Here is a 20274-nt window from a genome sequence, read left to right as displayed (position 1 = left end):
CAGGTTCTTTGTGGTAACTGACAGATAATACTTAGATTTAGCACTTTTGACATGTGAAGTGAATCTATTCCTTAGCTGCCTAAAACACAGCCATTCTACCCCTGAGCCTGATTTCCTAACCTTTGCCCAGGCCTTGTTTCTCTCATGCAGGAGACTATAACAGTTCATTAGAAAACCAAGGATTGTCTCGTCCCTTCACTCTAAATTTACGCAGGGGTGCATGACTATCTATAATTTCCATAAAACCAAGATAAAAATAAGACCATGCAGTCTCAACATCAGCACACAAATCGATTTTTCCCCAATCAAACCCAAACAGATCATGTACAAAACCCTGCTCCACAAAATGTTTTATGTCTCTCTTGATGATAATACGAGGTTTAACCTTTTGGACTTTTGTGTCCCTAATTGTGGCTACAACACAGTGGTCACTCAGATAATTCGCAAATACTCCCACAGCTGAGTATTTATAGGGAATATTAGTTAGAATGAGATCAATTAGGGAGGATTTATTTGGGGACTTAATATTAGGGCGAGTAGGACTGTCAACAATCTGAGTAACATTTAAAGAGATACAAAGGTTTTTAAAATCTTCTGACACTGCAGTTAACCAGTCCCAGTTCAAATCTCCAAGTAGCACTATTTCCTTGTAGTCTAGTTGCGATAAAAGATTTGCTAGCGAAGACAAGGAGTCTTTGACAGCTGAGGGGGGTCTGTAACAGCCCACGACCATGACCTGTTGACCCTTTGCCACTTCTATATTTAAGGCTAAAAGTTCAAATTGCTTACTGATAGATTTGGAAACTAATGTGGATACACTGAACTTATTCTTAACATAAATGGCAACGCCACCACCTTTATTAGGCCGGTCGGTACGATACACATTATAACAATTTAAGGCAATGTCAGAGGCCAAAATAGATTTATTTAGCCATGTTTCTGATAAAACAATGACGTCAGCGTCAGTTGAGCTCGTCCAAATATGGACAAAATCTAGTTTACCTAACAGACTGCGCACATTCAAGTGGATGAAACCCAACCCAGATCTAGCTTTAAAATCAGCAGGAGTAGCGATCTGACTACTACTACTGGGCGGACCAGGGTTAGGTTGTACATTTCCTGATAGTAGTAACAACAACAAAAAACCAGGCATCTTTTCCTCTTAAGCGACACACATACATTGTCATCTACTTTAGAATCACCGGAAAAGTCTGCGAGAGTGTGATTAGAGCTTAAGAAGCAGTCCTGAAGAACCATCATCGCAGGAAAACAAAAAATCCTCTGGTCATATTGTGGTTCCATCAATCTGGAAATAAGTGATTTTATTTCCACTTTATTGTGTGTGTCCCCTCATTACATTGCTCCATCCCCATTAACATATCAATCGTATACCATCGCTATGTGATGACAGATCTCTGGTTTTCTTGACTTTCAGTGGTGCCACAGTGTCTGTGACCCGTGATTGAGTCAGATATAATGTGGTTCACATAACACTTTAAAGGCAATACATTTAAAAAAGGCCCATTAATAAAGAAATGTGACGTCAACAAACAAACGGGGGCCTACGTGTTCCCAGGGTCTTATGTTCCGCAGCTCATTATCCTCTTAGTTAGTCGCAATTATAAATCCTTTCAAATAATTGTATGTTCTCAACATAGTTTTTCCCCATGGTCCATATTTCCCTCGGTCAATATCTTGAAATCAACAACCAACAGCTTATTTCTTACTGTTGTTACACTACTTGAAACCTATGCATTCAAATTTGCAGCAGGTTTCAAGGAGTATAACAAAGCAAAGTCATTTCCTTGACCTAAGAGATAGCCATATCCACAGTAGTAGAATATGTTTACCATTTAAACATTGTCCCTTGTTTCTTCTCGATTTTGAACTACGAGGATAGCCCTTACTATAATCTACAATGTTTATTTTAACACAAGACACCTTAAACTAAAATAATGGCTCCCCCAAACCAACACCACTAACTTGATCTTGATCCGTAGCCATGTGGTGATGTTTATCCTTAATTTTGTGTCTTATCGTGACTCATTCCAACACTGAAAACTCCCCTGAGACACCTACCAATGTAATGACCGAGATGTTTCCTTCACATCGGATAGGCATGTGCTGAGATGTGTGTCAAGGATAAGTGCAGCACGCTTGCTCTGTAATCAGCTGTTGTGGGGATGTGAATTTTGAAGATGCTATGTGACGTTCAGAAATACCCCCGTGGTATCAACATACCAATGGCACACGCGCCACACGCAAGATGACATCACATGTAACAAACAAAGGATGAGGTGAGATTGGCTAGTGAGGATTAGCATGCAATCGCAATGAAGATAGATAGATAGTACGTAGTAGATAGGACCTTTGTACTGTGGCCTGTTTCCTTTAGAAAATCTGAGTTTCACGTTTATTTCCATTATCCAACATTAGATGTGCACTTTTACTGTTAATATTAATATAAAAGGAAAAAGTGTTTAATTGAACACATATAAGTTAGTCAATACTTTTCCAGCTCATGAACAAAACATTTTTGGAGATACAAAGGATGGTAGAAACCTTAATTAGATGATGAAATGTTTGGCTCTATGAAACCTGATGTACTTATATGATTCTATTTTCTTCAAGTTTGTGTCTTCCTGGTCGAATGTACTTATTGTGAGTCGCTTTGGATAAAAGCGTCAGCTAAATGTAATGTAATGTAATGTACGGTTTGCATTGTAATGGGTTTGGTATTTTGACCATGCTTGTGTTGGAGTCACTGGTGCCAGGTAACAGATAAGATGGACCTTGTAGATGTTCCCTAATCCCATGGTTAAACCTGGGCTGAGGGTTACACAACATTGTTTTGCCTCCATCCTGATGACTTGATTATTTCTGTGTATAAAGCCGAGTGAATGTATCGTTACCTTAAGTTTTCTGTATGTCTTTGCCCATATGTATTGTACTATCTTCTCTGGTATCAGATTTGTGTTGTAATACATATACATTGAGGGCCATGGAGTTAAAACTGACCTGCTGTGGCCTTCAAATGTTCAATGCCATAAGGTTTAAAATTAAAATGACTTTGTATTATGTTATTAGAGTTGTTATCTTAGATTTGCTTGGTATTACCAGGGAAGGCCACATTCTCTCTAATATAACTCCTGAGGTTTATTTTGTTGGGTGTCTCAGGGCCGCCTTAGTGCACGGGCTGACCTGGGCTGAAGCCCAGGGGCCTACATAGATCGGGGGCCAATCATGAGCCAATTTTTTAAAAAAAAGAATAAAAAGATTAAAATCTTTTTTCAGGTGTTTTATTTTTATATTAAATAAACAAATTCTTGGCTTTCAGAATATGAAACTTTTATTTCCAAAATCACACGATAAATACATGTTTGAAGCTTGTAAAGGGAAGAAGACAGTTCTCCCTCGACACTCTGCTGTTCCGCAGCGCTGCCCCCCTCTCTCCGCTGAAATTATGAATGTAAGGCGTATAGTAATCATAGATAACACGGCAGGGTCCGTGACAGTTTGTTTTCATCTGATTTCAAATAAACAAAGTCTTGGATTTCAGAATATTAAACTTGTTTCGGCAAATTCAGATGATAAATACAACTTTGAAGCTTTGGCATAATTACAAGCGGAGAACGGAGTAACTTCACGTCACAGCAGGCATAACAACAGCCGGTGTTTCTCGTGAGTGTTTTCCCCGGGAAACAAACACAATACACACAAACGCAAAAATACACAAACACAAACACGTATACACACACACTCGTGAGCTTCCCCCAGACCAGTAATCCAAACAAAAATATCTTCCCTCCATACTATTTTGATCATTTGCTCCGCTAATCAATCAGATCGATGGATTCCAGAGATTTTTCTCAAAAATGTTGACTCCGTAACAGTCAGTGGGCACCACTTAACAGCCAATCAGAATGAGAATATGTTTCACATGTGACTTATTCAAATTGCGAGTGATTGAGTGACAGATGAAGGTTGTTTAGGAGAAAATGTCGGAGAAGAAAAAGTTTGAGAGTGGCGCTCGGAAAAGGAAACCTAACACTGATGTCAATTGAGCATGACATTCTTCGTGAGATGGATTTTAAGAACATCATAAAGAATTTTTCGGAAGCACTGCAAAAGAGGTAAGGCAATGCTAACCCAGTCTCATAAAAAAACGTGTAATAACTACGTTGGTCCACAACGTAGGACGTAGTATTTCTACAAAAACGCCTCTGAAATTGTAAGATCCCTACGTTTTTTTCACCATTCATTCCAATGGCTGGCGTCTATGTCACGTGATCTTCACATTTCTCCCTGCAGAAAAAAAAAACATGGCCGACATTCGTTTTATTCTCGGTGGAAAATGCCTATTTTAAGGTTAGTTTGGCGATTAAAATGCCTTTTGATGTCATTTGATGCGAGAAATATGAGTTGTTATTTCAGATTATGTGTGCAGTGGATGTACATGATCTTTAGTTTGCTAGTTATTATGAAGATTACTTCAAGAAATTGTGTCTATACAACGTTTTCATTGTTACCAAAGTGGTTGCTAGGGACGCTGCTATCAATATTATTTATTTTATGTTGTGTAACTGTTTAATGGCATTATCTTTATTGCTACCCCCTTCCCCGTCAATGTATAGTGTTGGTCCACAGCGCAAACGTATTAGTTTAACAAAATCCGCATCTAAAATTGTGGCATAGTGTGGTGCCGAGAGATGGGAGTCGGAGGCGGGGTATCAAAGGTACAAGCTAGACTTTTATTTAGCATCTCAAAACACATGTAAACAGCTTCATGCCCGGGAAGCGAAGACCGGCGGAGATAGGAAGTCCGGCTCACTAAAATGTCCGTGCAGAACAATACCCTAACCCATAGATCCGTGGGTGAATAATGTCAATCACCACAATACGTTATTTTCCCCTGTGCAATTCTCAATTTACTCAACAATAACACATAATTATCCTTGTGTTTATTTATTTTAGGGCTGTCAAACGATTACAAATTTTAATCAGATTAATCACAACTTAAAAATTAATTAATCATGATTAATCACCATTTGAACTATGTCCAAAATATGCCATTTCTTTATGTATATTGTTGTGGGAATGGAAAGATAAATGAAAGAAGGCGGATATATCCATTTAACATACAGTATCTATATTTATTATAACATTTTTCTGTGTGTCAAAATGAAAGACAGCCCACACACCTATCAATCATCAAACCGTGGGGTCTTAATTCATTACGTGTTGATTTCTATCAACGGGGGAGTACTTCAGGAAAGTCAACAGAGGGGGGGGCTAGTGGAGTACTTCGTGACCACAGAGTGTGAACGTTGTGATCAGCTGTTTCAGCGCAGTTGTCCAGTGAAGGGGGGAGTCTCCCTCCTCAGCCGGTTGGCGTAGTTTTGGCACAAGTCCGTTGTACAGACCGACGTTAACAGCAGCCCTGTCTGTGCACACGGAGACCGACTCTGTCGTCCGGTGATCTAACCGCCTTCTGGAAAAGCTTCACAAGTACGTCGGTACGCAAATGCGCTTTGTGACACAAGTGACGGTACGCATTTCAGAGTACATAACCTGCGTACCAGTTATGTGCACCCCTGTGCTGTACTACAGCACAAGTATTCCCCGTCGGGACTTCCTGCAACAACACCACGCCGTTATCAAAGATGTTCTATTGAGAAGACGATCACTACGTGACAAAAGTTTTCAAAATCGTGGCTGCAATCAATCTTACTAACTGCCGTCTGTGCAATTTACTCCGCGCGAGTTGGCAGACTTTATTTTGCTTACTTTAACATCATTTATCATGGTGGGGCTAAGCCATTTCTTGGTATGGGTGTAGCCTACCCCAGCCATACCCTGGCTGTAGCCTACCCCAGCCATACCCTGGCGCTGCCACTGGTGGCACGTATGGGGCGGGCCATTCTGCACATGCGTTAAATGCGTTAAATATTTTAACGCAATTAATTCATAAAATTAATTACTGCCGTTAACGCGATAATTTTGACAGCACTAATTTATTTGTTTCATTAATAAACACAAGTTGGAGTCCGTCAGGACCGAGGGTCGGAGCAGCTCATTTGCTTTACAGAATATTACACCCGGAACTAAGTATTCTCTCCGCTTCGCTTGACAAACCCCGTGATAGTCCTCAAGCTCTGTGATTGGAGAGTGTGCAGAGCGTCGAACAGCACTTGAAATGGGATGGAACCACGGCAGACTGTCCAAAACTGGATTTGAACGGGTCCACCGCGTCCCCCCCTCCCCCACCCCGTCCCCAGAACTACACATGCTGGCTATTCTGTTTCGCAACATGTTCTCTATCTATGGCACGTCTCTACTGGGAATTGTAGTTTTAAAAGACGTTTTCATATTTCCCATAATAAGAAGTTGCCAGTATTAAACTGTGTACATCCCTGGAGGTTTAGGGGATAGGAAACACTCAAATTTAAAACATATAATTAATAAATGGGTGAAAATTGCTTGTGCCCATAATGGGCAGCATTAATATATACCCACATGCCAGCTAAGGTCAGAAGAGATTTATTTTAACAGCTGGTCTTGTGTTTGTGACCCCTCCTGTTGTTCATTGATGAGCCTGAAACATGCACTTGTCAAGGTTCAGAGGCAAATTTTGCAAATATGGCATAGCCATCAATCATCTTAAGATAAGATGTACTTTATTGATCCCAAGTTGGAAACATTTGCGTTACATCAGCATGTGAATAGTTGTAAATATGCAGTGGTGTTTATTTGTAAATCATTTAGTATAATCACACAAATTCTGTGTTTTATATTGAATAATTCTGTGTTCTTTATTTATTGATTGTTCAATACCTGACAAGGCCGGAGATGAACAACTTGGGTCACAGGTTCCTCAACAGTACATCACAAGACATCTTTCAATATTTGTGTACCTCCACCATTAAATTGTCATATTCTGCACATTTCTTATACTATCTACATACATCTTATAAGTGTATAATACATATGTATAATATCAGTTAAAATAAGTGCTTCAACATAGTTAACATTGCTGGAGGTATACACAAAGTGTTACATTCATTGCATAACTACACCGTTTGTGAATATGATATGTCAATAAACCTTAGAAAATCTTGAAATCTTGAAAGGGATGTACAAAATAGTCATTATATACAGTCTTTAATTAACTATTAGTAGAGAATATCGAGTAATGAACATACTTTATAGGGATTCTATTAATATCTAATAATAAAAATAATGAAATTCAATAACATGCTTTAACCACTAGGTGTCCCTTTATATCAGCTGTGCACCTTTATGGTATAAATACAGCCTATCTACCAATTGGATCAAATATAAAAGTCAGCCGAATTAGTGTTGATACTGCAAGGAGACGTATTGTGTGAAAAGAAATGTAAGATGTTGTTTAATGGCTGATATATTTATGATCCACGTCACGTGTTCAGTTCCTCATGTTTGTCTAGAAGTCTTCTCATCAGGGCTCTATAAATACAGAACTACGGCAGATATGTAATATGTAATGCAACCGAACCGTGTATTACAATGCCGTTATGTGATGACTTTCAAAGAGAAAAGCAAGCACACTCGGAATAAAGTGTTTTCGGTCTGTTTCCGGTATTTGTTAATGACGATGTTCTCTGAGATGTGAGACTGGAATTGCACAGGGGAAAATAACGTTTTTGCACCATTTTAGATGCAGATTTTGTTAAACTAATACGTTTGCGCTGTGGAACAACACTATACTTTGACGGGGAATGGGGTAGCAATAAAGATAACACCATTAAACAGTTACACAACATTACAGAAATAATATCGATAGCAGCGTCCCTAGCAACCACCTTGGTAACAATGAAAACGTTGTATAGACACCATTTCCTGAAGTAATCTTCGTAATAACTAGCAAACTAAAGATCATGTACATCCACTGTACACATAATCTGAAATAACAACTCATATTTCTCGCATCAAATGACATCAAAACGCATTTTAATGGCCAAAGTAACTTTAAATAGGCATTTTACACCGAGAATAAAACGAAGTTCGGCCATGTTTTTTTTTTTCTGCAGGGAGAAATGTGAAGATCACGTGACATAGACGCCAGCCATTGGAATGAATGGTGAAAAAAAACGTAGGGATCTTACAATTTCAGAGGCGTTTTTGTAGAAATACTACGTCCTACGTTGTGGACCAACGTAGTTATTACACGTTTTTTTGTGAGACTGGGTTGGCAATGCTGCACTATTCATTGATTCCCAGTAGCCTGCAGGTTTAAATGTGTTGTGCATCGTTTTACATAACTAGGTTTGTGTTAATCCACCGGAGATAATGATCATTCTCATCTACTGATACCTGGCATTGAGGCCATATGTTGCTGTTCATGGTGCTGAATTAGTGGTGTGTGTGTGTGTATGTGTGTGTGCACTGCAGAGCCTGCCGAGGCTATAAATTACTTTGATTTGTTGTTTAAATAGGGGGCCTACAAAACCTTACCTTGGGCCATCAGCCCCAGGGCCTGATGGCAGGTTAAGGCGGGCTTGGTCTCATTAACTGTATTCTTGGGAAACCCTGCCGCAAGTTTCTGTTGCGTCACGATTCAGAGACAATTCCGCTCAGTCCCCAACAGACTTCTGTACCTCAAAGGAAATATTGCTTCCAAACAGCTTCACTGTGAATTCTGTGGTCTTCTTACCACTTGATGAGCATGGAGACGAAATAGTAAAACAAACATCTCAGGGTCCAGTGCAGCAGTGTTGCGGTTATGCTTTTTTAGTGTCTTGCACTTTTGTGGTAATCTACAGTTTAGGCTTCTTGATGTTTTGAGGTCAACAGGCCTGCTTCACGTCACTACAGCATGTCACTACAGCATGTGTTGACATGGAATACATTAACACTGTTTGGCTAATGTTGCAACACCATGCTCAGAGCTATGAGTGTGTACCCTGTTTACATCGATCGTTCTACTTAATTAAGCATATTTGAGAAAGAAACAGGCCTTTGGTACATGATTACATGAAAATCATGCGTCATCCTTTCAAACTGAGGATGGGAGAAGTGATCCTTATTGGTAATCTGACATCTTGTATGACTAGCCAACAGCACATTTTACTACATTTAAATAAGGCTTTGAGGTACAGCACTTACTTTGATTGTATTTCCATTGTATTGCTATATTTTTATTAATTAAATAAGTATTCCTTTTCACACATCTTAAGTAGTTTTAGTTTAGAAATAAGTCTTTAAACTTTTTCTTAATACAGAAAAAGGAGAGAAATGTGATTTCAATTAGTTTCATTTCAAAGCAAGGCAAGGCAAGTTTATTTATATAGCCCCTTTCAGCACTAGGCAATTCAAGGTGCTTTACAAAAATGAAAGACATTCAGACAAAGGCATTTAAAACAGTAAAAGATAATAAAAGAAACATTAAAAGAAAAACAAAAAATGAAAGACATTAAGAAAATGGCATTTAAAATCAGTCATTAAAAAGAAAAGCTAATAAAATAAACATTAAAAGATAAAAGTTACAGTGCAGTATGAATAGTTCAATTATTTCGGTTCTTGATTTTTAATTTATTCTCAGAACCTCCCTTTGGAAATCCGAACATTTCCGTCCCGATTGTTAATTTAGACTGATTGTTTTCACCATGTTATGCTCGCATGACATCCACAATCGGACCCTCAGGAGGGTGTACTAGCCCCCTACTCTGCTTTGCGTTCCATAACAAAGTCTTTAAGTGTTACCTGAACACCCCGTGTTACCAAAACACTATTTTTCACCCGTCGGTGATGTGATACTTGTTCCTCAGTACAAATCACCCAAAAACTGATCGCAACCCATTTTAACAATTTTCAAAAACCCAGGTGTTGCTTGATTTATTCTCTTTAACAAAGTTGATATTAATTTGAAACCCACAACAACCCACAAATTATTTCAACTTTTTTTAATCCTAATGCTAAACTAAGCTAACTAGCTGTAGCTTGATATTAACCACACATGCATGAGTAGTGTTGATGTATTTTTTTCAGACGGATAGATGTGCCCCTACACAAAGACACACTGCAGTGATAGTGACATAAACAGGCTGAGTAAGCCGATGTACTGTTCTCTGAGTAACCGGAGAGCAACCAGTCACTCTCTACTGAACAAGTCTAGACACACCATATTGCTTTCTCACAACTGAAACACAGCATATCTATTGTCATGTACTCATAACACTACATCATGTAAAAATAGTCATCAATGACTGCCTGTCCCGAGGTCTGAAATTATGAGCAAGTACTTTTTTCCATAATAACTGTACAGTATTCCTCTTATCATTAATCATTTAACTGTACATTTGTAAGTAATGTACGAATGGTATCTGCGTGTGTATCTACACGCATGTTAATGAGGGTACGTGGATGAGTATGGGTTGTATCGACTTGCATCATGTCCTCACTTGCTTCACTGCCATCATGTGTGTTGTTTGGATGTCACAACAGCCCCTGCACGCCTCCTCTCCTTACCCCCCTCCAACGCCACTGTGAGAACACCTCACCCCCTTGATTCCCAGACCTGGACACACCCAGTGTACAGACTCACAACCAATCAAATCCCAATCTTCACATATGCAAATGTAACCTCAGTATTGGCTACTTGACATGGTTAACTGTCACTTTTCATAAGCCATGAATCAAAAACACTGACATTGTCATATCTGTCCATCTGTTCTCTGGTTTCGGTGTGGATTAAGATGCAGCTCGATAAACTGTATGAATACAACTCAATGGTACCGCCATGTTTACTTTATAATCATACTCTTGGCCACACAATATATGTCTCTTTGGGATAAAGGAGATTACTCACCCAGCATATCTTCAATGTAATATTAATTTTGCAATAATGTGATTTAATTTTAAACACGTCTAATCGTGTCTATAAATTCATTGCACAGGAAATGTGAATTAGCCAGAACCACTTCCAGGATCACGATTCTCTTTGAAAAATAGTTTACACTTTCAACAGCCAAAACTTTACATTTGGACTTTTAAATCCACAACCAATGTGTATCCCACCTAGTTGCGTCACTCAATGCAACAGATAACATTATCTTGTAATTCAAATCAGATGGAAGGTGTTAAGATCTGACACAGATGACTCCCGTTCTCTATTCTGAAAAGATAATAGAGTCGTTTGCTGGTAATCTTCAGGAGAATGGGTCTGCAGATATGTCCTGCAGAGAGAACAGTGAGTTGATCAGATTTTGACACTTTTAGTGAGTAAGCCATCACTCGGACTTTGAGATTACGTCTGTTTTTCATCAAATAACTTTACCACAGACAGTACTTGATGATTTCACAATAAACAACAGCCCTGAAGAAATTACAATATAATCTAAAATATGTGTTTTCTAGCTTGCTTTTATGAAGAAATACAGACTTGCTTTTACAGAAGTCAGAGTGATTGTTTACTCAGTAAGAGCGTCACAATATTGTCAACTCTCCCCTTTTTCCTCTCTGCAGGACTCAACTGTGCAACACTGAGTCTGGCATTAACTCTGCTTTTATTGTTTTATATTGTGAAATTCAACCGATATTCTTATCCATCTGCTATAACACTCTTATTAACTGTTTAACATTTATATTTTTTCATATGTGATGTCCCTTGCACAACTACACTGTGGCTGTGTATATGAAAAATAAAACCTTTGAACCTCTATTTCTTTTTTAATTGTTGAACACAATTTAAAGCTTTCAGTTGCAACATTGACATCTCAAAGCTGTTTGTTGTTTTCAGCAACTATTCACTAATAATTTTCTTTGGATAATGCGTAATTTAGTGACAATCGTTAAAGCAGTGGTGCCACCCTCATTTGTGCCAACTTTAGCTTTGCAGATACAGATTGAATAAACACTGCAGGCTGGTGCTGCATAGTAATGTCTGTGTATTCTGTCTGTCTTTTGCTGTGATGCTTTCCTTACTCTACAATGGGGCGTTGGTCTATGTGTATTTCCTTCCATGTGCATGCACTGGCGATGCATTTGGGATAATGAAATTACTCAAGTTATAAGTATATGATTGTGAATACAGTGAAAGCACAGTTTACAGTATACAACCCTCCTTTTTTGCTACGACGCACACCATTTTAAATCAGAGCTGTATAGAGTGATGTCCTGAGTCGTCAGTGATATAATGACATTATCTGTTTATTGTGCTAATCAGCTCATCGTGCCCATAACTGTGAAGTGCCCTCTTAAGTTGTTTTATCTCAAAAGCTGCATGTCCTTCAGCTGTACACGACTTTGATCATGCAATCATTGGCGGTCTATCTGAAGTCATTATTTCTCTTCTTGATGACTGCAGATAAACATAAAGGCAAACACAGAGTAGATAAGAAAGAAGTGCTTCTGATAATGCCTTGAATGACCAGACCAGGTGTATTTGAAACCTTGAATAGCATGTAATTCAAGAGTCCTGCAAAAGGAGCAAAGGTGTGCGACTATCAATGGCTGTCGACTTTGTTTGCAACCTAACTTCACTGTGTATTACCCAACTGCATGAATGCACAGCACAGCAGATTCAGGGAGCCTCTGTTGACTTTGCGACCAAAATAATCGTTGTTGCCTCCAGGCAAAGTTACAGTCAGGAACTGGGACAATTCTCACTGGCTTTGCTCAACACCGAAACTGACAGTTTAGGTTTTGACATAAATAATGGGAGGTTTCTTCTTAATAAACAACCTTATATGATTGACAGCGTGCCTTTTGTTATGCAAATAGCCATATAGGTTAATTACATAAGAAAAAGGAAGCAGTATGCAATTAAACTTTCCAGCAATACATGTTTTTCAGCTACATTTTATAAAATATTATGTCAATGATAAAAAGAAAAAAGCAAGATTAACACGATTTTTTACGTTTTGTAATTTCTGATTTAGATTTTTTTGGAACAGTGCCACCAATTATGTCAAACACACACCTGTGACAGGCTCTCAGCCAGTCATGGAGACAATGCAACAATAACGACATCAAAAATCACAGCAGAGTTTTTGTGGATGGGTAAAAGAGACGTGCCAAAACTATTCTAACTGCCAATTTTGATGACCGAGGAGCAGCAGTGGTGAGCCAATACGCTTTGTCCTGGGCCAGGCAGACCTGTCTGTGCACCTGCTGATTCCCAGGCCTGTTTGCCAATCTTCGACTACAGTGAAACCCAGCAAGAGTGAAACTGGCTGTGAGCCAGAGGAAGAGTTGGTTGACTACTACTGACACAATCGCTAAAAGCAGGAGATCCTGGGAGGAGGACCAGCCCTGTGTCGAGATGAGAAAAATAGATGACTAACCATGAGAAGAAAAAGAAAAGGAGGAGGAACAGTTCATTGAACTCATGGGAACCTAAAACCTGTCAGACACTGCCTACAGGATTGCTCAATTAGGGCAACTGTGCAACCTATATGTGTCAGTGTCTGTGTTTGCAACATGTGTGGGCAACAACATGGATTTAAGATTTGAGTTTTGTATACTAAATATATGTTTTTGTATTAATGTGAAGATCCTTGCAGAACATCTGTGTTTGGCCTCTGAATGAAGGACAGGAAAGCAGTTGGGGTGGAAAATAGTCATAAACAACACATGACAATTAAGTGTCCTTCTCAAAGGAGTATCATGGCCTGCCTTCACCTGCCCTCACACAAAGATGAGCAGCACTTACTTTAAAATACAAACTCAGTATAAACCTTTATGATTGATTGAAATCAGGTGAAACAGGGATACCCCAACTCCTTGTTAGGCCTTTAAAAACCAATATCTTAACAACAACTAAGGCCTTAAAGATGTCTGTCTATACTTACAGAGTCACTGAAAATGCAAGGATATTACAGTCTGTGAGGCAATATTTAGCACTTTAGCTAATAGCTGCTAACTGCTACGCTAAGTTTACCAGCTAGCTGATAGCTTTGCATTTTGAGACCGGGTTTTTATTGACGGTGTTCATTCACAAAACGGCAGTGTTTGGCATCTAAAAAAACAACAAAGATAAACAAAAGTTAAAGTGAACAAGAACAATAGAGGTAAGGGAAACTGAGGACTGATCATTCCCCTTCTGTAAAGGGGTTTAAAGGGCCCATGTCATGGCCATTTCTACTGATCATAATTCCATTGTTGAGGTCTACTAGAATAGATTTATATTGTGCAATGTTCCAAACTCACATTGGTTTCTCATACAGCATCTCTGTATAGTATGTGTATTCACTCTCTGTCCTAAACGGCTTGTTGGAGCTCCTGCCCCCCCCTCCCTGTGAGCCCAGTGTGCTCTGATTGGTCGGGAAGTTGAGAGGCTCGTTGCTGCGAGGAGCGGACAGGCTTCCGGGTCGGCGACACAGCGAGAACAAGCGAAACTCATCCTGAGCACACACAGACACTCACAGCCGAAGTAAAAACAATAAGTGTGGCTTGATATTGAGTAAGAAAAAGGTTTATAACGCTGTGAGAATGGGCATTTCTCCGCCATCCCAACTTAGCAGCCCGAAAAACGTTTACCCATTTAAACAGTCGTGGTAGATACCTTGTGTGTTTTAAACATCATAAATACACAAACAACAATGAATACTTACAGGTTGTGTACCCGAATCTCCCGCTGGTCCAAACAAAGTAGGAACAGCATCGTTCTTCAGTGCCCTACGCTGTACATATCCGGCATGAATCGCTGAAAGGTTTGTGAAGCTTTGTTTCGTGAAATGCTGGCAGAGGGTGTGGCCTCTGGGTATTCACACATCACAGTACCCAGGAAGTAAACAATGGAAAATGAGACATCTCCAACGAGGCGTTTTGGGGCACCATAGACTGTGTTAGAGTTTTACTCGCTAGAGTGTGTACTTTGAGGGTTTTTGACTCTGCAGACCGTTTACCTTCATAACACACAAGGGGACGGGTAATAACCGGAAAAGCATGACATGGGCCCTTTAAGGTATGGTTTGTTTATCTGTTTGTTAGCAGTATTATATAAAAACGACTGGGTATCACCAGAGGCTAATCCCATTAAGTGTTGGTGCAAATGTAAATCATGGAGCGGATTTACAAAAACATTTTTCACTGTCTCTACCTTTGAATGACAACCCCTTTCACAATGTAAATTGATTTCCACTGTTAGTCTAAACATATCATGATATGCATATATTGTTCTTGCAGTGGATCAAGCTTTTCAAACTGTCATGGTTAGCACTAAATGGTCCCTCAGGGTCAAATCAGAGTTCAGCATTGGTCCAATTGCATCAGCGTTACTTTTCCATACAAGGTCATAGGCCGAGACGAAGGATGTCCCACTTTGACCCATTTATTACAGCCGTTTAAACAGAGCCCTGACACATGGCAGCATGATGGACGGCCCACTGACTAATGGCAAACAGATTGCTGATGTATTGGGCCCGGTGTGTGTTATTTAACCTCTTGCTCATCTGTGACTCATCCTCCCTGTTCCGAAACAAATGCATATGCATAGCTGTCAGCTCCACACGTGTTGTGCAGACACTCCCTGCTATGGTTTATAAACCTCTCTCTGTGTTCACTTTAGTTTGCTGTACAAATAATCATATGCACATCTATTGTCTCTGGCTCAGGCTAAACAAAAAGCATAAAAGTACGAGTAGTTGTTGACAGCGAAAATCGTATGTCCCAGTCTCCTAAAACAAGGAAGTATAAGAAGAATATGGAGGATTATAATGGAAACCTATGTATTTGTCACACACATGTACATATGTCTCAAAAGTCCCACTCCACACTCCAGAGACCCTCCAGCTCCAGAGCCAAGTCCCTGTAGACTGAGCTACTGCCCACCGAAACACTGCAAAAACACCACCTAAAGCATTTTTTATGACATACAAATATATAATGTTATGAGTGCAAATAAAAGAATGCAGGTACAAGCAAACCTCAATCAAGTTTTCCGATAAACGTCAATGATGTTGTCAAGTTTTGAAGACAGTATGCCCTCTCTATCGTTGTGATAAAGCAGCACACTGTTTCTGTTTCTTCTCAATCAGTGATTTGACTCAATCACTCTCCCATGTCTCGAGCCCTTTCAAAATCAGTCACAGCTATCAGTCACAGCATGGCACTGCCAAACCTCATCATCAGTCATGTGGATTGCATTAGAATTGGTCGAGCCACGGCACAGTCGGAGGCCCGAGCTTACTTATCATACCCTTACAGCGAGAGATGGTTCAGGAAAAGTACCTGGAGGGCTGATGAGGATTATTCAGACACCCCGCAGAGAACAATGCTCCCCGTTTTTGATGACTCCCTTTTAAATTCTCTTCTTCCTTGAATTTAAAGCAGTCGCTACCTAAATACTCGCTAAATGATCGCTTGTGAAGTACACAAACATAACATTGAGCTGTTCTGAAGATACACATAACGCAGAAGGTTGAATTTGCACTTCATTTTATTTGCATCACATCACTCCCACATATAAAGATGACACACAAAGAAGGAGATGTTTCATTCGATTAGTTACAGTGATATAAATGTAACATAAGTGGAGTAAGTAAATGCATTTAAAATCCATGTCTTATGAATATTTCATATACATAAACATGACAAACGACCTGTTTTGACAAACAAAATAGCATATACATTAAAGTAACTTCCACAAGAAGTATAATAAAGCCTTTGGCTCGGTTCAGAGGTTGCAATGGAGTGTAACATCTAACTTTCTTTAGCACATACATCATAGAAGCAAGTTATTTTTTGAAAAAGGGTATTATCTTACACCATTGAGTAGATAAGGATTGTTTTGAGCATGTAAACAAAAGAGGGGCAAATTATAAAATGCCAGGGTGGCTGTGTTGGTGGGAGAATCCGCACGGTGGGAGTCAAGACCCCTGCAGGGCTTGCTTTTTACATATGCAGATTGATGGGAGACGGGGACAACAAGCCAAAGGTTACCACTCCCGTGCCACTTTTCTATTAGGACAAGAGGTTTTTCAAACAAAGTGACTGTGCCGATCCGAGAATTAAGATGGAGGAAATACATTTGTTTTGACAGAAGTCCTGCTATGCTTCTTTTCAAGCACGACTTTAAACAGATGATAAAATCCCATCAAACATACATGTCAGGGGTGATAACATTGTCAGCTGATTAACTCTGCGAGAAGATACCAAGCTAAACCAGCAAGGGGAGCGTTCACACACAGGTACGAAAGTGGCACCTCTCACTGCAACCTGAACTTGCTGCAGCTGCTGAATATAAATAGGCCGCAGTAGGCAGACAGCGAGAACACAACAGAGTATTGGCTAACGCCCATCTGCTCAAACACAGACACTTTCTGTTTCTCCCGCTCACATTAAAGGCTGCATCTGGTAGCAAAGCCCCAAATGCAAATTCACGTAATTTACATGACGGCCTCTGCTTTCTCCTCTGTGGCTGTATGGTGCTATGTTCCTTTAAAGTCTCAATTCACAGCCCTTCTTCTCTTGAGCGGCTCACACCACTGATGCATTCACACACTTTGATTTTGATACGTTTTTACTATTGCCCTGGAACAATCAAATATTTGAATATAATGTAAACAATTTCATACTGTCCCGAGTGTCTGCTGAAGACGGAAAACCCTGGCTGAGAATGACCCAGAATCCTCTCTGCTGTCCCCACAGATGTTCGTTCCCAATGTTTACTTTGCTCTTGTAGTGTTTCCCCTTTGCAACATTTGGCATCCCAGAGTAAAATAGGCCAATTACACAACAGGAAACAAGGCTAAATTGCCATAAATCTGAGCCTTGACAATAATAACTGATATTAATAAATTAAAGTTTTGTCCACAAAATGAGTTCAGATGAAGCAAAAAAACTTTTTCCAACTGCACTTGGAGAAAGCTTTAGTGCGTCTGTCGGAAAACCTCCTCTTCTTAGATTTGCAGGTTTTGTTCTTAATGGCAGCAAAAATGGCCGCATCAAACGCCTCCTTCAAGTTCTTTTGTGTGAGCGAAGAACACTCCACGTAGTCTGCAGCCCTGATCTTGTCCGCCATGCTCTGTGCCCTGGAGTTTGGGATTGGCTTGACGTTCGATTGGTCCAGGTTGATGAGGACGTTCACGTCCAGCAGAAGGTCGGACTGAGTCCCTACGAGAACGATGGGTGCGGACGGGTTGTAGGCCCGGATCTCTGGAACCCACTTCTTGGTGATGTTGTGGAACGAGGTGGGGTTGACCATGCTGAAGCACAGGAGGAAGACGTCTGTGTGGGCGTAGGACAGGGCTCTGAATCCATCAAACTCTTCCTGAATGGAACATAAAGACAGTTAGTGTCAATCAAACTATGTGCAGACATGATGGAGAAATGAGTGAAAGACGCTGACTCACTATAGAAAAAGGTAATCTATTAACATTGTGAAATCATGGTACTGAGTCACACAATGAAGCAAGGAAAGGTGTACCTTCACAACTCATCTTGACTACAACTATAAAATCTGTGTATTTTATTAGGAATGGTGGTTTTATATTTTGTATCACTTCCCTTGACATAATTAACTCAAGATCAGGAAACAGGTGTGAATTTGGTACTATAAAAAGTTCACTAAACACACCCTTTAAAAGTAACATGGTGAAATTTGTTCTTGTTGAAAAACAAACTGATAGTCTTACCTGTCCAGCAGTGTCCAGTAGCTGAACTTTAACCGGGGCTCCTTCTACTTGGACCTGACCTGTTGACAATCAGTAACATGAATCAGTTAGTATCAGTCAGTTTAGATAACTTGTTTTCCAACATATTTCTCACACATAAATCTGATTTGATGATTGTTTTTTCTGTAATAAAGGTGTATATATATTTAATGTGGTTCTGTATGCATAATGACAAAATAGTTCTTAACTATTTAATTTAAAAAACACACACATGACATGGCAATCACACAATACAGTACATGAAAAATGTTAAATAAAAGCTGTGTGTGTCAGTAAACACTGAACCTAAGCAAACACACCAGCAATTAAGGAAATTAAAAACATTTACATTTATTGTTCTCTATTGGTTCTTGTGTATGATCACTCACCAGCAAACACGTCAAAGCCAGTCTGCTGGTACTCCGTGGGGTATCCGTTGGAGGTGTAGCTGACGATCATACTGGTCTTCCCGACGGCTCCGTCCCCGACCAGCATGCAGCTAATCACGCCGGGCTCCAGCTCATCTTCCCGGGTCAGCCCGCAAGCAGAGGGGACTCGGGACTCGTGGGAGAAGTAATCCATTTGAGGTGGCATGTCGAGCCGCACATTAAACTTTGGGAATGCAGACTCTCTCCTCCCTTACGGATCTATGACGGTGAGAATAGATACTCAGGGTTGTCTGGGTGCTGATATACTGAGTTACATACCGGGAGGCTGCAGATCCTGTTCTAAAGTTACATGTGGGGAGGGACGCTTTTAGGGGAAGTTTGTAATCGGACAGGTTGCGATTTGCATAGACACTCCCATTGAGGAAAGACATAAAGAATCTTTTTTTTTTTAGATAGATATCTAGATGTTCTTATGATTTTCTCCTTACAAATGTGCAATACATCTTATTGTATGACTCTTTAATTTATTTTTGAATAAGTATTTGCATCATTGCTGGTCTGACAATTAATTCATACATCTAAATTGTAACCTACAGCTCAACCTGAAGCTGTTTCCCAGAATTATCTGTGCTTTCCATATAATGACGTCTTGTACAAAGAGTGTGCATTATTTATGATCGTGTTATGGCCTATTCTTTACCTATATCAGTAATGTTGAGGAGAAAGCATACATCACTTTTAAAATAATTATTCTAGCTCTATTATATATAAATGAGCGTGGGTTTACACTAAAGGCTCCTTGGAATTGTTTTCTTTACTGTTTGGTGTAATCTTTTGCTCATAAAACTGCAGGCAGAGGTGGGAGAAGTACTCCGATCTTGTACTTAAGTAAAAGTACAAGTACCATGCAGAGTGTAGGAAATAGGAATACTACAAGTACAAGACTATTGCATTCAAAATGTTACTACTCAAGTAAAAGTAAACAAAAAAAATCAGAGTACCAAAGGTAAAAGTAGCCTACTTATAATGCAGATTGGTCCATCTCAGAATAATATATATATATATATATATATATATATATTAAATGTTTTGATTATAATTATTAATGCATTAAAGTGTTAGCTGGTAAAGGTGCAGCTAGTTTTAATTAGTTTGTATACTGCAGGGTAGCTTGTGCATTTACTCCAGGTGTAACTAAAGTCTTATTTAATTATTGATTAGATTTCACAACATTAATCCAAATCTGTAAAGTA

At 39.5% G+C, this 20274-nt stretch overlaps 1 protein-coding gene across 1 annotated transcript; it reads right to left on the bottom strand.

Moving 5' to 3' along the window:
- Positions 1–16413: 16413 nt before the first annotated feature.
- Positions 16414–19344, bottom strand: rhov (ras homolog family member V). The gene is made up of 3 exons (XM_034075362.1): positions 19022–19344; positions 18615–18673; positions 16414–18250 (listed from the first exon to the last, which is right to left on the bottom strand). Exons 1-3 carry the CDS (start codon positions 19224–19226, stop codon positions 17804–17806), a joined length of 711 nt encoding a protein of 236 aa, XP_033931253.1. The 5' UTR covers positions 19227–19344; the 3' UTR covers positions 16414–17803.
- Between the last annotated feature and the right edge of the window lie 930 nt (positions 19345–20274).

The sequence above is a fragment of the Pseudochaenichthys georgianus genome, chromosome 24, assembly GCF_902827115.2.
Source record: "Pseudochaenichthys georgianus chromosome 24, fPseGeo1.2, whole genome shotgun sequence".
Taxonomy (NCBI): Eukaryota; Metazoa; Chordata; class Actinopteri; order Perciformes; family Channichthyidae; genus Pseudochaenichthys; species Pseudochaenichthys georgianus.
This window is presented reverse-complemented; position numbering and strand designations above follow the sequence as displayed.